General features: G+C 38.6%; 2 protein-coding genes across 2 annotated transcripts in view; both read right to left on the bottom strand.

Moving 5' to 3' along the window:
• Positions 1-16,984, bottom strand: part of IFT80 (intraflagellar transport 80) — a 36,405-nt gene extending 19,421 nt beyond the window's left edge. Inside the window, exons 1-6 of the mRNA XM_053459546.1 lie at positions 16,743-16,984; positions 16,117-16,227; positions 14,523-14,591; positions 13,718-13,827; positions 13,336-13,425; positions 10,860-10,997 (exon numbers count right to left, since the gene is read on the bottom strand). Coding sequence (XP_053315521.1) covers positions 10,860-10,997; positions 13,336-13,425; positions 13,718-13,827; positions 14,523-14,591; positions 16,117-16,227; positions 16,743-16,767 — 543 coding nt within the window. The 5' untranslated portion in view covers positions 16,768-16,984. The remainder of the gene's footprint in view (positions 1-10,859; positions 10,998-13,335; positions 13,426-13,717; positions 13,828-14,522; positions 14,592-16,116; positions 16,228-16,742) is intronic.
• The window catches only part of SPTSSB (serine palmitoyltransferase small subunit B), a 221,912-nt gene continuing 214,676 nt past the window's right edge, over positions 12,142-19,377 (bottom strand). The window contains exon 2 of the mRNA XM_053459554.1: positions 12,142-12,156. The gene's annotated coding sequence lies outside the window, so the exon portion shown is untranslated. The remainder of the gene's footprint in view (positions 12,157-19,377) is intronic.

The following is a 19,377-nucleotide window of genomic DNA, read 5'->3' as shown; positions in this document are numbered from 1 at the left end:
GCTTTGCAAGAATATCAGACACCTTAAACACATTTTATCGTGAGCTTTGTATAACCACCACGGGTCATATTATAGTAATAAAGGAGATTTTCCTAAAATGTCAACAACGGTATAGTGAATTAATCGGGGGGGGGGGCCCAGTTCTTATTACAAAATCCCACCGTAGCTCTTCATGATTTCTGATCATCGTGTCTGATCTCATTTTCACATTAAGAATAACATCACAACTGCGTGTCATATTTTATATCTCATATTGTGCTACAAAATAACTATTTCACCATTTTTTTTCTATTATCTGCATGGGGGCCAAAAAGTAGAAATTTGAAGTTTCGCAGACAATAAAATAAACGATATGACATAAAATCCGATTAGATTACAATAAAAAAAATAAAAGAAATAATCTATAGCTCGTCTGCATGTCTGTGATGTTCCTCCTTGATAAATATGAGTATCGCCTACAGCTCTGGACACTTTCCTCGCGTAAAGGATGCCTATGGGTGTAATTTAATTAAGTTATATAATGAGTTACACATGTAGGGGAAGGGTTAATGACATGACTAGTGTTTTTGATCAATCCCAGAGGAGCAATTTGCTGAATAAGCTGCATTACATCAGAAAAAAAAGCGTGTTGAGCAGAAAGGCAGGTCTGGCTCTTTTCATGGACTAATCGCTGTGGTGGCATGTGACTCCTTTTCACTCAAGCTGAACTCCCTACCACTCCTATAAGTCATCGAGTGCCTGTTCCTTCAGCCTCTGTTTACATTAGGTATGGGGGGGCAGTACGAAGGAGCGAGATTTGGAAGGAAGCTCCTTTCCTAAATAGCTGTTTCTGACTGTTTAGTAGAAGGGCACAGCTGGCTTTAGTTAAGTGTATCCCTATGTGCCTGGAACAGTTTGACCCATTACGCATACTGTATATCTCTCTGTGTTAACATTGCCTTATGGGTGCTGACACCAACATTTTGCACATGGTTTGTAAAACGCTTATTCATCAAATTGTGGCCTTCGGTCCTTCAACACTCAGGAGTTCCCTTAAAATAAGACCGTGCCCGAGCATTCAGGAAAAAAAAAATGTATGTATATACTCAACCGCACTCAACGTTTACTATGCCTAACACCTTAAAAGTACACAAATATGGAAAGGTATATTTAAAAGAATAATGTGTAAATATATTTGGGAGCGTAAAATGTACTGGAGAAACCAGAATCTTAGTAAAGAGATGAAAGCTGGTTCTATTAACTAGAATTAATATTCGTATGTTAATATTCTTATACTAATATAAAAAATAAAGCGAATATATTAAAAGAAAAGTGGTCACTTATATAAATTATAAAGGCCTATACATTTTTCTTTTCTTTTTAGGTTATATTATTTTAGTTTTTTCTTTTTAGGTTATATATTTTTTTTTTTTTTACTTTTATAGATATTTAATGTTTAGGTGTATTCAAATAACTTTAGATTGTAAGCTTGTTTGAGCAGGGCCCTCCTCACCTGTTGTCTCTGTAAGTCAAACCGTTATGTTATATACTACTTGTTATGTCCTGTTTACCCATTTTACAGCGCTATGGAATTTGATGGTGCTATATAAACTATAAATTATAATAATGGTTCTTTTGGCAAGAAATGCCATGAAAATTGTTGGCAATGGAATCTTTAGATTTTAGTAATTTAGCTACCATAGGACAGGATAACTGAATTTTATTGTACCTTCAATTTTGATATAATTACCACATCAGTCATTTTTTCCAGGACAAATTTATACCATACTTAGTTGACTACGCATGTAACGCATCGTGCAGCTCGTTGGATGTATTTTGGAACTTATTGATTCCCTCCTGTCTAGTAAAGCATCCCACATGAGTAGGCAGAAGTACTGGACTGCAACATGTGAAATGTATGTGTGTCCTACATAAAAAGGTCAATGTGGTGTTCAACCATAGCTCCCATGATTCAAAGCTTGAGTATAAGGGTAACCTGTTCAACAATAACAGAGATTTAAGTGGCACTTTAGCCATCACATGCATATTAAAGCTGTGTGGTCCCCTTACATTTTTGTGTGGTCCTTTTGCAGATGCAAGGGGGTAGTTTACATACAATCAAATGCATTTGCCCCTTTCCCCATCCCCAGGTAAACGGGCTGCATCTCCCTGCACATGATATACTCATCTCCAGTAATCTCCAGTGTTGGCTTGCGTAAAGGCTGTGGGCTAGAGTAAAGGCTGTGGGCTAGAGTAAAGGCTGCGGGCTAGAGTAAAGGCTGCGGGCTAGAGTAAAGGCTGCGGGCTAGAGTAAAGGCTGAGGGCTTGGTCGGTTCCGACCCCAGTGTGCATGTGTGGAAGCTCTTCCCATTGATTTCATGGTGAACACTTTCCTGCCACTGATTGAAAGCTTCAAGCAGCCCAAAGAGGGCAGCTTTTGCAGCAGGACTGCAACTTATGTGTCAGCAAAGTGCTTTTCTTCATCATTTTGGAAGAATGTGTATGAAAATAGGTAAGAATGCTTTAATTTGCATTCTTCTTTAGTAGGTGTGTCAGGGACATTTAAACAAATTAAAATTTGCCAACATCTGCCCTATTTCCTCCACAATGAAAGTTGTTTTAAGTAGAAGCACCTGCACCATGGTTAAGTTGCAGATTAAATTAATGTTCCCGCTGGACACAGAAATTCCGTTCTAAGACCAGCACTGTCAGAGCACTTATACTAATGCATATTATACTAACGTCAAGCACACTCCTTGGCTTCGGTTCAGCAGAAGTCTTCATTTTATTTGGCAAGTCTTAACGTAGGTCAACATTAGGGATATAAGAAGCAATCCACAAGTGAGCTTCTAGCTAAAATCCAACATTAGGCTCTTAATTCATCATTGTTACCTTGTTTAGCATGTGCTTCAATTTTGAATGCATGTGGAAAGTTAGATATAAATGCATTTTATTGACTATCTATCTATCTATCTATCTATCTATCTATCTATCTATATATATATATATGCACACACACACATATACATACATAGACATATGTGTGCTTGGTACTGCAGGCTAAACAGATAACCTTCAACTACGAATCATACATTTTGCCGGTATTATGCTATTTTGGCAGAATTTCCTAGAGAAGTGGAGAGATTGTAAAGCTTTGCTAATAAGACAAGCACAGATAATTTTAATTAAGACTAGCTAGGTACAAAACAACAACAAAAAAAAACAACAAGGCCATATCTCTTCATTAAAATGAAGTGGAGGGGAATCATCGGAATTTCTGATGTGTAACGCTTGTTTGTGTACTAAGCATATCCTTGGGTAATGGGCATCAAAAAATGTTTGTAAAAATGTAAAATGTATTTATGATATACTTAAATGAACAGTAATGCCCTTTTTAATACTGCTGTCCCTTTATAAAAATCATTGCCAAGTGGCCTGGCTGTGCTCTTCATTCACGGCACGTTACCCCAGTGTACCTGCCGGCTATCATGCGGCTGGCACTGACCGACGCAGGTAGAGTCCAATCTCAATCTTTACTGCTAAGAGAAAGAGGTTGTTTACTCACAAGCAGTACGGCAGCAGTGTATCCCAACACCAGTATTTAAAGGAAAGATGTAAGAATTCATCAACAGTAATTTATGGAATACTCTAATATTTTTATTGTATATACCAAAAATATTTGTACTCAGGTTTATTAATTGCCCGGTAAGTAAAATCTTTTCTAACCTATACTTAGAACCTAAGCTCTTCGGGGCAAGCAGTGACCTCCTTTCCTAAAATATTACTTTCCATTGTACCTTAGGTTACTATAGTTCTTATATGCCTGCACTTACTGTACATTTCCTTTATTACACTATAGGGCATCACTTACACACATATAATTATATATATATATTGGTGTGTGTGTGTAAAGTTATGGTGGGTAAAGGTGATGGATAACCCTTAGTTTTTATATATAATATATATATATATATATATATATATATATATATATATATATATATATATATACAGGGCCGGACTGGCCCACCGGGATACCGGGAAATTTCCCGGTGGGCCGGAAGGTCCGGGGGCTGGGCGGCCATGAAGACAGCCGCTGAGCTGTCCGAAATCTAATCAAAGCGGCCGCTGGGTGCTGATGCGGACGGCCGGCATCAGCACCCAGCAGCCGTGTGCGATGGCCGTCTAGTGATGGGAGCAGCGTGAGGGGTGAAAGCTCCGCCCCCCTCGCACTGACCTTTCACCCCTCACGCTGCTCCCATCACTATGCGGCCATCAGATTGCTGGGAATGTAATCTGAACGGCCGATGCGTGCTGATGCCGCCGGCCGCCTCTGCTTTAATACTTTTTTTTTTTACTTTATATGGCGAGCCGATCCAGCTTACCATATAAATAATTAAAAAAAAGTGTTAAAGTAGCTCCGGCCGGCGGCATCAGCACGCACCGGCCGTTTAGATTACATTCCCAGCAGTCTGATGGCTGCATAGTGATGGGAGCAGCGTGAGGTGGAAGCTCCGCCCCCTCGCGCTCAGACTGCTGCAGCACCGGATGTCAGGTAGAGGAGAACAGTGTGCAACTACCAGGAAGTCAAGAGAAGTAGAAGGTGAGTAAAATAATGTATTTTTTGTACTGTATGTTTTTTGTATTTGTTAAGAACAAAAAAATCGGCATGTGTGTGTATGTAAGTGTGTCCCCCTATATGCCACTCTGCCTCAGAAATGCCTTATACCACCCTATATGCCACTCTGTCCCATGATATGCCTTTTAACCCCCTATATGCCAGAGTTGCATTTAGGGGTATAAGGCATTTCTGGATGCAGAGTGACATAGGGGGTCAAAAGGCATATCTGGAGGCAGAGTGGCATAAAGGGGGTTAAAAGGTATATCATGGGGCAGAGGAGCATATAGGAGGGTATAAAGCATATCGGGGAGGCAGAGTGGCATATAGGGGGCATAAGGCTTTTCTGGAGGCAGAGTGCCCCATGATATGCCTTTTAACCCCCTTCATGCCACTCTGCCTCCAGAAATGCCTTATACCCCCTATATGCCACTCTGTCCCATGATATGCCTTTTAACCCCCTATATGGCAGAGTGGCATATAGGGGGTTAGAAGGCATATCATGGGACAGAGTGGCATATATTATTTTTTATTTAATATGGCAAGCTGGATCGGCTTGCCATATAAAGTAAACAAAAATGTCTCATGATATGCCTTTTAACCTCCTATATGGCAGAGTGGCATATAGGGGGTTAGAAGGCATATCATGGGACAGAGTGGCATATAGGAGGGTTGAGGCATATCAGGGAGGCAGAGTGGCATATAGGGGGGGTATAAGGCTTTTCTGGAGGCAGAGTGCCCCATGATATGCCTTTTCACCCCCTTTATGCCACTCTGCCTCCAGAAATGCCTTATACCCCCCTATATGCCACTCTGTCCCATGATATGCCTTTTAACCCCCTATATGCCACTCTGTCCCATGATATGCCTTCTAACCCCCTATATGCCACTCTGCCATATAGGAGGTTAAAAGGCATATCATGGGACATTATGGGGCAGAGTGGCATATAGGAGGGTATAAAGCATATCAGGGAGGCAGAGTGGCATATAGGGGGCATAAGGCTTTTCTGGAGGCAGAGTGCCCCATGATATGCCTTTTAACCCCCTTCATGCCACTCTGCCTCCATGAATGCCTTATACCCACTATATGCCACTCTGTCCCATGATATGCCTTTTAACCCCCTACATGTCTCAATCATAGCTTTTATTAAATATGGAAAAAAATAGTCTACATGAATTAATAAAGAAATAAAAGTTTCTTACCAGAATATCGTGAAGAATAATGTGATCAGTGTTTTGTTCCACTGAATAAAATGGAACTCTTTCATCTAAAAATGTTCGCAGTAGTAAATGTTTTGATCCCATTCTGTGTAATGTATTTAATTTATTAGGGCCTTTTAACACTTTTGCTTTCTGGCATTTTAATACAAATAATGAGATAAAAAGAATGGCACATAGTGTGACTCGGGTGTGTATAAGGGGTGCGTGTGGGTATAAGAGCTTCACCGTGAGATAAACTATATGGGGCTGGTCTCCAAATTTTTCCAGGGCTGCTTTTCAGTCCCAGTCCGGCCCTGTATATATATATATATATTAAAACAGCTTAGCCGTAGCAATGAAAACATGTGATCATGTGATTTTGGAAGGGGTGCCCTTTAATAGTGACTCTTTAATTAAAGCCTCATGTCTGAAGTAAAAGCTTCTATGAGTGTCTGGTGTCACAAGACCCATAGATAGTATAATAAAGAAACCGAATCTGGCACAGAAAGAGAGGCTGGGCTCTCTGGAGCACCTTTGTCTTGTCTTAGCAGATAATGATTTAATGGCTGAAAACTAATGACTCTGCCAGAGGGCCTGTCTGAGGCCCTTCAAGTCAGACAATGGCATTTATCTCCTCTCATTTCATAGTCTGATTTGGGAATATGGGAAAAATAAGGGAGGATAGTATATATAACTTCAAACAGATTACAGCCCAACATGTTTCAAAAACGCCAAATCAAGGTAATTTAACCCATAATTTCAAACGTTTTAGGATTGTACATTTTTGTACACATCTTAATTTATTGGCTTTTTCCTTAGCCTTAGAGCAGGAGATAAAAACCCTGGCCTGTATTTTGCCTGAAGGTCAGATGAAAAAAAGTAAAAAAAATATAAAAAAAAAAGAATTAGAAGAGAAAAAAAAAAGTGCTAGCTTCTGCTGACTCAGGAATCTGTTTCGACTCAGCTCTATTAGCCTTGTCTCAACCTCCATCCTTCAACAGACTTCTGCTACTTTTAGAGTTTGATTTTCTAGTTAAATCTCAGTTAGTTTATTTTAGTTATTCTGCTAGCTGTCAGCCTTATATTTTACACACACACATCATGTATATGATACGCGCTTCCCCCATACAAGAGGCTGCAGCAGATAACGTTAAAGGTGATGTTCGAAGTGACTGCATTTTTTTTTATCTACTCTGTTGAGTATCAAATGGAATAAAAACATACTGCCTACTGCTTCTAAATTCACAAACAATATCCATAAATAATGCTCTAATCAAATAGTCAAATGTTTAGGCATCCACATTTTGTCAGGGATTATTTGTAGGCTTGAGAAGGTATCAATAGCAGCAAAAGAAGCATCTAAAATGTTTCTGTGCCATTGTTTTAAGTGTTAACCAAATAAAAAATGTGTTATTTACTATTTAAAACTATATTGAATCGAGGGTAAGACTGCATCTTTCTGTAATAGTAAAACTGAAATGCTGCTTAACTAGCAACTGGGGGGGGGCTACAATTTGCCATCATGAAATGTTACAGCCCTTAAGAGAACAATCTCTAAAGAAAAATTCATATTAAAGTACTATGTGAGTACTTTAATCTCTTTGCAACGAATGGGACGTCATGAAAAGAGGTCCATGATTTACGACTAAGTCCAATGGACAAAACGGGTCAGTGACCACTGCTATATAGAGGAATTTTTTTTTTTTTTTGTCCTGTGTCTTTAAGGAATATATTTTTTATTTTTGAACTCAGCAGTAATTACTGCCACGGAAGGTCCCTCTCACTGCCTTTCATTGTTAACAGGTAATATATGTCTATTTGGGATTTTTCTTTTTTCTTGATCTATACGATGGCTTGAGGCACCCAGGACGCAACGACTACCACAGTGAAGTTGCTACACTTTGTTGGTTCTAAATGCAACGAGAGGCAAGGTTAGAGGACCTTAAATAGTGGTATAGGTAGCATTATGTTCTGCTCGATATTATATTTTTGACCGGGAATGTGACACTTGATAACAGTCCTGTCCAATGTCATAACAGATCGGCACTTCATTTGGCTGCATGTGCGCAGTGCCTGTTTTACAGTGAAACGTGCAGTGTGTGGGCCTTAGATTACGTGGGACATGGTGTGATGCCAATGGTGAATATAAACAGGTGTGACATCATGAAGGAAAATAGAGGGATCTGCAATAACCTGTTTTGGTGTTTACAATAGATTAATTATGTGGTGGAAAAATGGTTTGGCCCAAGAAAAGAGGAGTCTTTTTTGTAAAAGTGGGCCAGGGCCCCAATCACCTTAATCTGGCCTTGTTTGCCCAATCCAGTTTTACAAATAATGTGAAATCGCAGACTAAAACAGTACTGACAATGTGAAGATAGACAGTACATGCTCTTTTACTAAGTTATAGTAGAAGTCAAAGGGCCTGCGTGATGTCCAGCAGAGGGAGTGTGAAACTCATTCCCAGAGATTTCCATCCGCCACCCTACACAGAGGCTTCAATACTCTTAAAATGCCTTTGGTGAAGTGTTCTGTAACCCACAAAGACATGAAATCATTGTGTTCACCTTAGAATAACTGCAAGGGAAGATACACACATGCTGTAGATCTAGAAAGGTTTATGTTTAACCAATTATTACATAGTTGTCATAACAATCAGAAATGAAGGGCTATATAGCTTGCTGATTTTGCTGCTTATCAGCTACAGTGGGGATAAAGGAGAAGGGGGAGAAACAGAGTTCTTACCCTCTTTAAACAAAAAGGAGAAAATATATATATATAAAAGAAAAAAAACTATTAAAAATATATAAATACACAGACCCTAGGGATGCCACCACAATATCATCATGGGTTACAACTTGATAAAAAAAGATTTAAAGGTATACAAAGTTTAAAAAGTACAGTTAAAAAAGGTGATCAAAAATCACATACTTCTCTCACTAGAAAATAAAAAGTTCTTGCTGCTATTCCCAAAAAATTGCAAACATAGGTATTACTGTACTCAGATGATGTCTCTTATGAAAATAAATTGGCATCTAATCCTTTTTCCCATTTCTTTTCTCTATTCTTTAATACTGTAAGATTTTGGGTATAATACACGCCTGTGTATAATACCTGCCCATGTGGGTCCAGCAACTGGCAACTGCAGTCTTCTCACGCCAACACTATCGGTGAGCACAGCCACCAGCAAAGTCATCTCCGTGGGCTTTCCCTCAGTACCAGCATGCGGCATCTAAGCGCTGGAATATGATGTCATTTCCTGGCGCTCAGATGCGCACTACGAGTAAATTGTGCCTATCTTACCAAATAATGGACTATATGTGTAGGTATACTAACTACGAAGAAGAAAATTATGGTTAAATAAACCTATGGTTAAAAAAGCTCCTGCCTTTAAGGTGGCTAATGCATTTGTCATGAAGGGGTTAAGAAGACAGGCTGAAGTCTGACTTGTTTCATGCAGTGCTTCAGACAGCTTGTCCACCTCCTGTTGATACTTGGCAATAGGAATCCTTCCAGATTAACTGGCAGAAGGTCTCCCTCTTTCTGGCTTTTAATAGTCTACAGAGAAGATGCATTAGAGTTTCACATAGGAGTTCATCAGGTCATAATCTAGGACACGAGTTTTTCACAGCTATATCAAAACAATGCCACGCAGAACTTACTATAACCCATAACCACATCTCCCGACACGCTATGGTCTATATTGACAAATCTACTCTTCTATCTATTTACCCCATATTTGTTTGAAGCACTGCGGAACTTGATGTCTGTATATAAATCGATGAAAAGGAGTCATTTATACACCTGGTGTTCTAACACAATAATGCGTCAAAGCAACACAACTCTATACCGCTTTGAAAGACATCCAACCTGAAGGAATGATCTAATCCTATCCCCACACGTTTATAATAAATCTAAGCCTGTCAGACACAGTGATGTTCTCTGGTGTAACCCCCACTCCACACCACCAACTTTCAGATGCTCTATAGCTCACTGGATGTTGGGAATAGCGTCTGACTGGTGGAGTACACAGAACGCAGGAGTCTGATCAGACCCCCATGCACATACATGGAAAACGTTCCCGTTGATAACAATGTCCTGCAGGACAGTGGCGAGAATTGTTGGACCATGGAGAAAAAGGGCAGCTGCAGCTTTCACCACAGGTAAGTGTTTTATTTATTTTTCATTTTTGAAGAATGCCTAAAGCACTTAGAGTAGTTTAACTCCTTAACAACCGGTGGTGTAGAGGAATGGTCACGAAAAACTGGTCCTTGAGGACCAAGGACATCATGTGGTTCTGGCACCAGCAGGGTTAAATCCCTGCAGGTGAAAGGAAGATCAAGCTGTCAAACTGAGTGAAATTACATTCTACAGGGATTTAAATGCCCGAACGGGAATCCTGTTTATGTAGCAGGGAGTGGTGCCACAGTATTTCCCTGACTGATCGAGGTGTATGCTGCGTGTATGATAGAACCCTATGACACAGCAGTTATAGGTCTACACACAGCGATGTGGGTTCCCCATATGATTCCCTAGATTGCTGTAGAGGGGAACCCTATAAGGAAAATTAAAGTTTAAGAAAGGAAAAATATACAAAAAACACTTTAGTAAAAATTTAAAAACTCCTTTCCCACTCCCTACAACGCATCTCAGTTACCAAAAAAAAAAAAAATAGAAATAAACAAAAATGCACTTTGTTGACTAATTTTTAGGGGATAAAAAATGGAGCAATTTGAATTGGGGGTAAGTTGATACTGCTGAATATATGATAGAGTTTTTTGCTGCAGTTGCAAGAATTGAAAACCATGCAATTTTTGTGTAAATCACAAATTTGGAAGAGATTAGAGATAAAATGGTAAAATGGTTCACTGAAAAGTATTAAAACGGACCTTTTTGTTAGTTTTTTTTTATTTTTTTTAGAAACGTATAGTTTTACAGGGTGATTTTGATATTGGAGTAATTTTCCCCAAACACAATTTATTATATAGGATTAACTGAAATTTTGCTTAGAAATATCACTTAACTGTGCATACCCACTCTGCTCTACCCGCAAACTGTTACTCACCCCAGTTTTATCGCACAGACGTAACGTATGAAAGGATCCCACAGCGAAGAGTTCTCCGTCTGGCGCCCAGGAAATAGCAGTTATCGGATACTCATGGGGAGCTGAGCTGTATCGGAGACGTCCATAACTGTCCCATACCTTCCCAAAATAAAATATACACACTTCCAAATTTGCAAAATCAAAACAACAATCCTTACTGATCTGATATCACTTAGGGGATGAGAACGTTGAGGATGAAAAGGTGTTCAAGGCTTTTAACGAACACAGCCACAGGTGTTCTTCGACTGTAATTCAAATCACTTTAGGATTTTGTTGGAGACTTTTAAACGCTTGTGGGAGAAGTAGCCCAACAACAGCTGCAGGGCTGCCGTTTAACTGCCCTAGATTATACAATCCAGTTCTGAGGGCAGATAGTATTACCAGATGTGCTCTCCCAACAGAGGTCACAAGAAAATAAAAATGGTGGCACACATTTTTTTGGGCCTCCTTACAAACAGATGTGCTAAAGGCAACATATCTACACATCCTCTTTAACAAAGAGAAAATCACATCTTTATGATCAAGAAACAAAAACAAGTAGTACTGGGTTATATTCACGAACTCAAAACATATTATAACTGAACACTATTCTAATATTGGTTTAGCTCAAACATTTTTTAATTTAAAAAATGAAAAACCTGCATTTTGTACGTTACTATGCCACCTGTAATTCAACATCTGTGGAATGTAATTTATGTTTCAAATTAATGAACTATGATGATATGCACTATAAGTGATATAGTAAATGAGAAATTGTAATTGAGAAATATAATTAATATAGCAACCCTTTGTTAAGAAGCTGAGATTGCAGGATCCTCTGTCTTATTTCTGCCACAACTATTAGCAGGGGTAAATAAATACAATATGATAAGAGCTTCATCTATGTAACAATAATGAACACACACAATCTCTTAAATAATAACATATAAATTATTGTATTGTTCTTGTCCACACTGAATACATCATTCGCACATTCACAGTGTGGGTTGGAAAAGGTATGTGAACCCCTAGGCTAATCACTTCAACAAAAGCTAATTGGAGTCAGGAGTTAGCAATTAATGAAATGGGATTGGAGGTGTGTTTTAGAGCTACTTTGACATACGCATCTGCTGACGTGAACCATATCTCACAAAAAAGAAATCTCACAAGGCCTACAATCAAAAATTGTTGATTTGCATATGGTTTATAAATTGAGATGATTTAGTACTGTTGCTACTCTCCCTAGAAGTGGGCGCCCAGCCAAGATTGGGGCACAATGCTAAAAGCTCAATGGGGGTAAAAAGAGAACCCTAGAGTAACAGCTAAAGGCTTCAAGGAATCACTGGAACCGATTAACATCTCTGTCCACTAGTCTATTATATGCAAAACACTGAACAGGCATAGAGCCCACGGCAGGACATCACAGAGGAAGCCACTGCTCTCATCGCTGTTCACCTGAAGTTTGCCGAAGAGCACCTTGACAGTCCACAACTTGGCTGTTAAAGAAACCTTACTATGGCCGATTGGAAAATGTTTTATGGACTGATGAAACTAAGGTTGGATCATTCCAGAAGAACTTGGCATAAAAAGGGCTACAGCTGAAAATATTCCTATGGTAAAGGAAGCATCATTATTTAGGGCTGCTTTGGGGCCTGGACAGCTTGCTATCATCAAGGGGACAAATTCCCAAGTTTTTCAAGGTATTATACAGGCTGTCTGCCAATAGAAGTTGGGTGAGGCAGCAGGACAATGCCCCTAAAATAAAAGTAAATCTACTACAGAATAAAAAGCCGCCTTTTGCAGAGGCCCAGTCAGAGCCCAAAACTTAACCCGCTAGAGGTGCTGTGGAATGACCTTGAGAGCTGTTTGCACCAGGCATCCTAAGAATATGGCAGTTCTGTAAGGAAGAATGGCCTAAAGTCCTCCTGAACATTGTGCTGGTCTGATTGGCAGCTCCTGGAAGCGCTTCTTTGAGGTTATTGCTGCCAAATGAGGTTCAGCCAGTTTAAAATTACTTTTTTCCACCAGCACTGTGATTGTATAAATGTTGTGTTCAATAAAGACATGAATGATTATAATTGTTTGCGTGTTATTAGTTGAAGCACATGTTGTTTTTCTTACGTGTGACTTAGATCACATTTCATGAACAATGAATGCAGAACACCAGCTAATTCCAAAGGGTTCACTAACTTTTTTTTGCTATTGTGCTTTGTCATTTGTAAAACTATCTATTGGAGTATCTCAAAAATTTAAAAATTGCTAAAATGATTCAATACAAAAAATGAAAAAAAAAACTAAAAAAATGTTTATTTAGTAATTTAATCCATATTTATGGACAGTTCGGTCTAAATGTTCAGTTCTATTTGGTGCAGTACAAGATGGAAGCAATAACCACAGAAAGATTACTTGAACAAAGGGAAAAAAAGACAGAAAGACAGACTTATGGTTTGTTGCTCACCTTATATTTACAGTCCTCACCAGCTGATAGGATGAGATCATTTACTGAGTTCCAGTCAACGTTTAAAATGACTCCATCGTGGGCTTTCCACTAGTAAAAAGAGAATTAAAGAAAAATGTTATTTCAGTTAAAAAAAAAAAAAAAAAAAAAAAAAAAAAATCACAAAATACTATTAGTAATCTCTCAAAAACAGTGAAATAAACTAGGATATTACATAAAAACAATGAATTATTTTCTAAACTAACATTTGACACTACAAAATCTAGATGCCTTTTTCCAAAAACAGTGATGTTTCCGTTTATTTGTAGCCCTCTTGGACATAGGAACGTAATGCATTACAAGGTCCATCGTTCTTGGTGCACAGTGAATACGATTATGTTACCTGGATAACTTTAGAATTTGGCTGCAGTGGTTTGATTATGAGTTCCTTTCCTACTGGGAAGAGCACTTTCTCAGAATCAGGGCTCCAAGCTACTGAGTAAACTGGTGAACCTAAATAAACAGAAAAAAAACTATCAATAAATCAACCTGCCCATAAAGAGAGCAAAATAATATCACTGCAAATCAATACAGGTGAGAGAGACCACACATGCAATGCAAAGATGATGCTTTCTGCATCAGTCCTAATGTATATATGAACGTACGGCGCAAGGACCAAAACACTAGAGGAGAGACTGTGTCTGATTGGCGCATGTTATCACTTTTTGACTCTCGGCGAGCCGGGCATTGGATTCTGGCCCACATAGATTTGCCTAGCTAAACAAATAAATAATCCAATTGTTCTTTTTCTTGTAACACATATTCTATTTTACTTTATATTTTTAAGTGTTGTATTATATATATATATATATATATATATATATATATACACACACACATACATACTCATGTGTCTTGTGAATTTGTCCACATTAACTATCATGATAATATGATCGGTATCTAGTTTGCTATGAAACGGAAGTGGATGTTTGAACCCGAGCATGGTGAATGCACTTGGGGATAGGAACATCAATAACTTTTACAATGCATTCCAACAAGTTTACTCCCCTTTTATGATTTACGATATAAGTTATATAGTACATTGACTCCTATGTATTCTACTGACTAGTATGGTTCAATACTGTCTCACATTTCAAGAGTAAAATGATGCATCTGGAAAAGAGGTCTACATAGGAAAAATCTCTTACCATTCTGTGATAATATGGATCTCAGCATACCACTTTTAGACCAAATTTTTATATGGCCATCTTCACCAGCTGCAGACACAACAAGAGGTAAGAGATTAGAAACCAATTTTATCTGTTTTCATTCTGTGTACATTCTATATACAAATAATGGAAGAAAAGCCTCAGAGCATACCTCGCAGTACCGTACTTTAGGAGGGACATTGAACCATAGTGGTGGGGCAATAGCATCCTGGGTTGCTCTACTTTGAAACAGACGTGTGTATGTATATATATATATATATATATATATATATATATATATATATATATATATACACATATACATTCATACTGTATATACCATATGGATAAGAGGACACACCTCTCAATTATTGAATTCAGGTGTTTCGTTCCGACCCATTGCCACAGGTGTGTAAAATCCAGCACCTAGCCATGCAGTCTGCATTCACAAACACTGTAATAAGTCAGTTTGTGAAGTTTTATCCCTGCTAGATATTCCATGCTTAGCTGTAAGCGGTATTATTGGAAAGCAGAAGCATTTAGGAACAGTCATGAAGCAGAAGACCACGTAAAGTCACAGAGCGGGGTCACTGGGTGCTGATGCGCCAACACTCTGCTGATTCCATAACTGAAGAGTTCCGCACTTCCACTGGCATTAATGTCAGCACAAAAACTGTGCGTCGGGAGCTTCATGGAATGGGTTTCCAAGGCCGAGCATCTGCATGCAAGCCTCGCATCACCAAGTATAATGCCAAGCATTGGATCAAGTGGTGTAAAGCACACCGCCACTGGACTCTGGAGCCGTGGTGACAAATAGTCTGCGGAGTCGCTGCTTGATGGGCGAGGCTGGGTTTGGCGGATGCCAGGAGAACGTTACCTGCCTGACTGCATTGGGCAAAGTTCGGTGGAGAAGGGATAATGTTATGGGGCTATTTTTCCAGGGGTGGGCTCCTTATTTCCAGTGAAGGAAAATCACTCTCTTTTTTCTTTCCACAGCTAGCATGGTACAATACTATAACTAAACACCCATATAAAAACATGGCCGTTATGTGAAGCTTTTTGTGTGTTTTGCATGCATTCCTACATAAAGCCACCAGGGTGTTAAGAGACAAGAAGTTCGGTCAGCATTTGATGTTCCTTCTACAGGTTTCCTAAGAGCTTCCTTTCTGTAAATGTGTTTTAACTGAAACTAGGCAGTGCAAATGAAATGCTAAATATGTTCTGCTGCTTTATTACCGGGACAGAAGGCCAGATGTGCTACCCTTAGACTGAATAGTGACCGTCCTCTCCTGCTCTTTTATTGTACATACATGTACTCTTCTCATGAATACATATTTCAAGCAGGACATCTCTTTTCAATCATTAGAGCCAAGGGTCCTGGGAGTTGTAGTCCACAATAGTTAACAAGACCATGTTTTATGTATAAAAAAATAAATACATTTACAAAAAATGTTTTTTTACATTTTTATGGGGGCTTTTACAAGTCGGGGGCACATGTCATATCATGTGTGTACATTGAAAGACAGTGATACCTTTATAAAGGGCTGATAAAGAAAAACAACAGAGAATCAATTAACTGGAGACTACATCTTACCTGTAAGCAGTGCCGTTCCTTCATAATTCCAACGTCCAGCAAGCACTGCTCCAGGATGGGCCTCCACGCTCTTCTCTACTCTTCCAGACTTAGAAATTAAATGGAATTTTCCTAAAAAAACAAACAAAAACAAATTGTTAATTACACACATAAAAAGTGAATAACACATTACAAAATGTTATGTTTCTAATGTATTTCACAAATGTTTACCTAATACTTACTTTGTTGAAATGTATGAAAGAAATAACCAAAAAATAATAATAATCAGCAGCCAGCTCCAGCACAGAAAGGGTTATTATTAATTTTAAATAAAAAAGTATTTATTTATACAATTTATTTATTCTAATAGGTTGCAAAGAAGTATCCCCTTTCAAGATTGCCTTTCAAGTTTACAAGGCTTTTCTGATTTTTTATTTTATTTCCTTGTACTGATTTGCAACTCTTTTTTTTTTACTTCAAAGCTACTGATGCAGAAAAAAAACACGCATAGGACTTCATGCAAATCAGATTCCATTGTGCATTAAAAATTAAAAAAAAAAACTGTTTTGGGAATGACTGACCCTTTAACAGTTTTGAGTTTAGTTAGTTTGAAATATGTTGAGAAAAAAAAAAAAAAAAAAACTCACCATCAGAACTGGTGAGCACAAACATCTCGGCTTGTGCTTGCTTCTTGTTGCCAATATTCTTGGGGAACCAGTGAAGGTCAATTGGATATATGTCATCCGGGAGTTTCACCACCAAGGTTGTCTCGCCATTTAATAAGTTCCATTTCAGAATCTGGTGGTCATCACCGCAAGAATACAACTCATCAGCAGAGGTCCAGCCCACACAACTTACTAGCTCCTTATGTACAGAGGAATTAAGGACTCATACACAGTCATATAAACATAAACTGTACAGGCAGGTGATGGGAAAAAACATAAATACCATACGAGTAAACTGCTAAACCAAGTGACAGCAATCTGTTTGTCACATCTACTTGTGATTTAGAACACATACATATTATATACTATATATACACACACACACACACACACACACATATATATATATATGTGAACACACATTTTTTTCTATTTGCAAGGTCTGTGGAAAAACAGTTTTAATGCAAGTCGCTATAAGTTCTTACTTTAAATAAAAAAAAGCAAAAAGATTAGCAACTCAGGCTCTAAAGAGGCAAATAGGAGCGACTTTAGCTCTCACCATAATTCTACAACTCAAGGTAGGTGCTGTTCCTAAAGTTCCCTGTACTTTAATGGGGACTTCATTCAACCATCGTAGAATGTGTCAACAGGTCTGACACATGTCCATATATGTGGAAAATGGCTAGTGGGCCAGTGACCCATGGCACCTCACACTATCTGTTCATTCCACTGGGGCAGCCGGCAAGATACACATTTCTGGATGACACAACAGGGTAGGCGCCTCTAGTATAGCTTTCGGCTGCAAGCTCGTGGCCGATCAGTCGCTGGCCTCACATTTTCAAGGCCAACTTTAATTCCTAGTCAGGCGTTTCCCAGTTAATCTCAATATTTTATGTGAACTTGGCAGGGCCTTAGATGTCATCATTCAAGTTATCTTTAGACACATTAAAAATAATCCACTGGAAGTTCTATTCAACCTATTTGTCAATGGTTCCTTTAATGTACAATTTAAATATGCCCCATGTTTTGTTTTTTTTTTTTTTACACAACTCGTCCACCATCCTGCAGCAGAATTTGTCATACAGTTACTGGTGAATTCAAGTTCATATCTGAAAGGTGGCATACTAAAACATGGATTTCTGTAGCAAAGGATATGTTTTGATTCTTTTAATAAAGACGTTGTTAGTCTCATTTTGTGATTTCTTCCAATTACAAGGAAAAATGAAAAACAGAAGGCAATCAGTCAGTGTCTCCAAAAAAATGTAGGCTTTTCACCTGAAAAAGAAAGAAAGAAAAAAGGTCAGAATAAAGTAGGTATTTTTATATAAGCCTGAGGTTTACACTGCTTTCCTTGTAATTATATTACTATACTTTGGAGAACATAACATAGGAAATCAGTCTGGATGTAGAGGAATCCAACCAAAGGGATCAAAGCATATATGTCAGCTGGAAAATGCCACAATAAAGGAGTAGGTACCCCAGGACTCGATAAATTCCACATAGATATAGATGTAAGAGCCAAACACAAAACACAGAAGCCACCAGCAGCTACTATTGCATGGTCACGTTGACCTTCATGGAGCAGCTGGCAGCACATTGAAAGAATAAGCTGTCTTTCTATAAAGTTGGCTCTGATGCTGTCAGAACACAGTGATCCAAAGTAGCATCACACCGCATTCAAAAGACATTCTTTAACACCTATGGGAAAACAGATGTGGATGTACTTTCACTCTTGAAACTGCAGGCTTTGAAGCTCCAGCGAAGCACTTACAGAGCCATATTGAAAACATGGGGATGGGACAGTAGTGAATCTTTTCCCAAACACTCTCAAGGGGCAATCATTAAGGAAGTCACATAGGGTTTTTTCTTGGACAAGGTTGGGGATCCCATTAGAGTGGTGGAGTGGTGTCATGGTTTGGAGATGTCCTGCATCAGGAGCTAGACAACTAGAAACCATGAATTCTGCACTGTACTACAGGAGAAGCACAACGGCACACACAAGTCTAAATAGGAATAGTTAGAACAAGAAAAGTAACATTTTGAAACTTAGCCAGATCTAAACCCCACTGAGATGTTGATGCAGGACCTGAAACAAGCAGTTCATGTTCAGAAACCCACAAATGCCCCGGACTGGCCCCAAATTCCTTCAACGGGCTGCGAGAGACTCATCAATAACTACTAAAGGCAGCATAAGCAGGTTCCAAATCTAAAGGGGCTATTACTTTTTCTCACATGGCCATTGAATGTTGCATACACTTCTCTGGCATACACTTTACCTTATCTAATGTTAGGTAAAGATTAAGACCCAATAACTTTTAATGCTAAAAACATTTGACAGCGAGAGGCAAGTAGATGCTTTTTCACGTTTGCCTGTGAGTATATATCTTGATTTAGTATTCAGTGACACAAAGGGTCATGATGAGAACATTATTTTACACGATTTATAGTGAGCAGCAGTAAGAATGTTACACGTATAATAAAAATACTTTTTTCGTCTCTTCATATTGTTTCTTACGATACATTATCCCAGGGATGGTGATGTATGGAACCAGATTAAGTAGGGGCATGCAACAATTATTTCATAAACACAACCAAAGACACATTCAATAAATACCAC

Source organism: Spea bombifrons, chromosome 3 (assembly GCF_027358695.1).
Source record: "Spea bombifrons isolate aSpeBom1 chromosome 3, aSpeBom1.2.pri, whole genome shotgun sequence".
Classification (NCBI taxonomy): domain Eukaryota; kingdom Metazoa; phylum Chordata; class Amphibia; order Anura; family Pelobatidae; genus Spea; species Spea bombifrons.
This window is presented reverse-complemented; position numbering and strand designations above follow the sequence as displayed.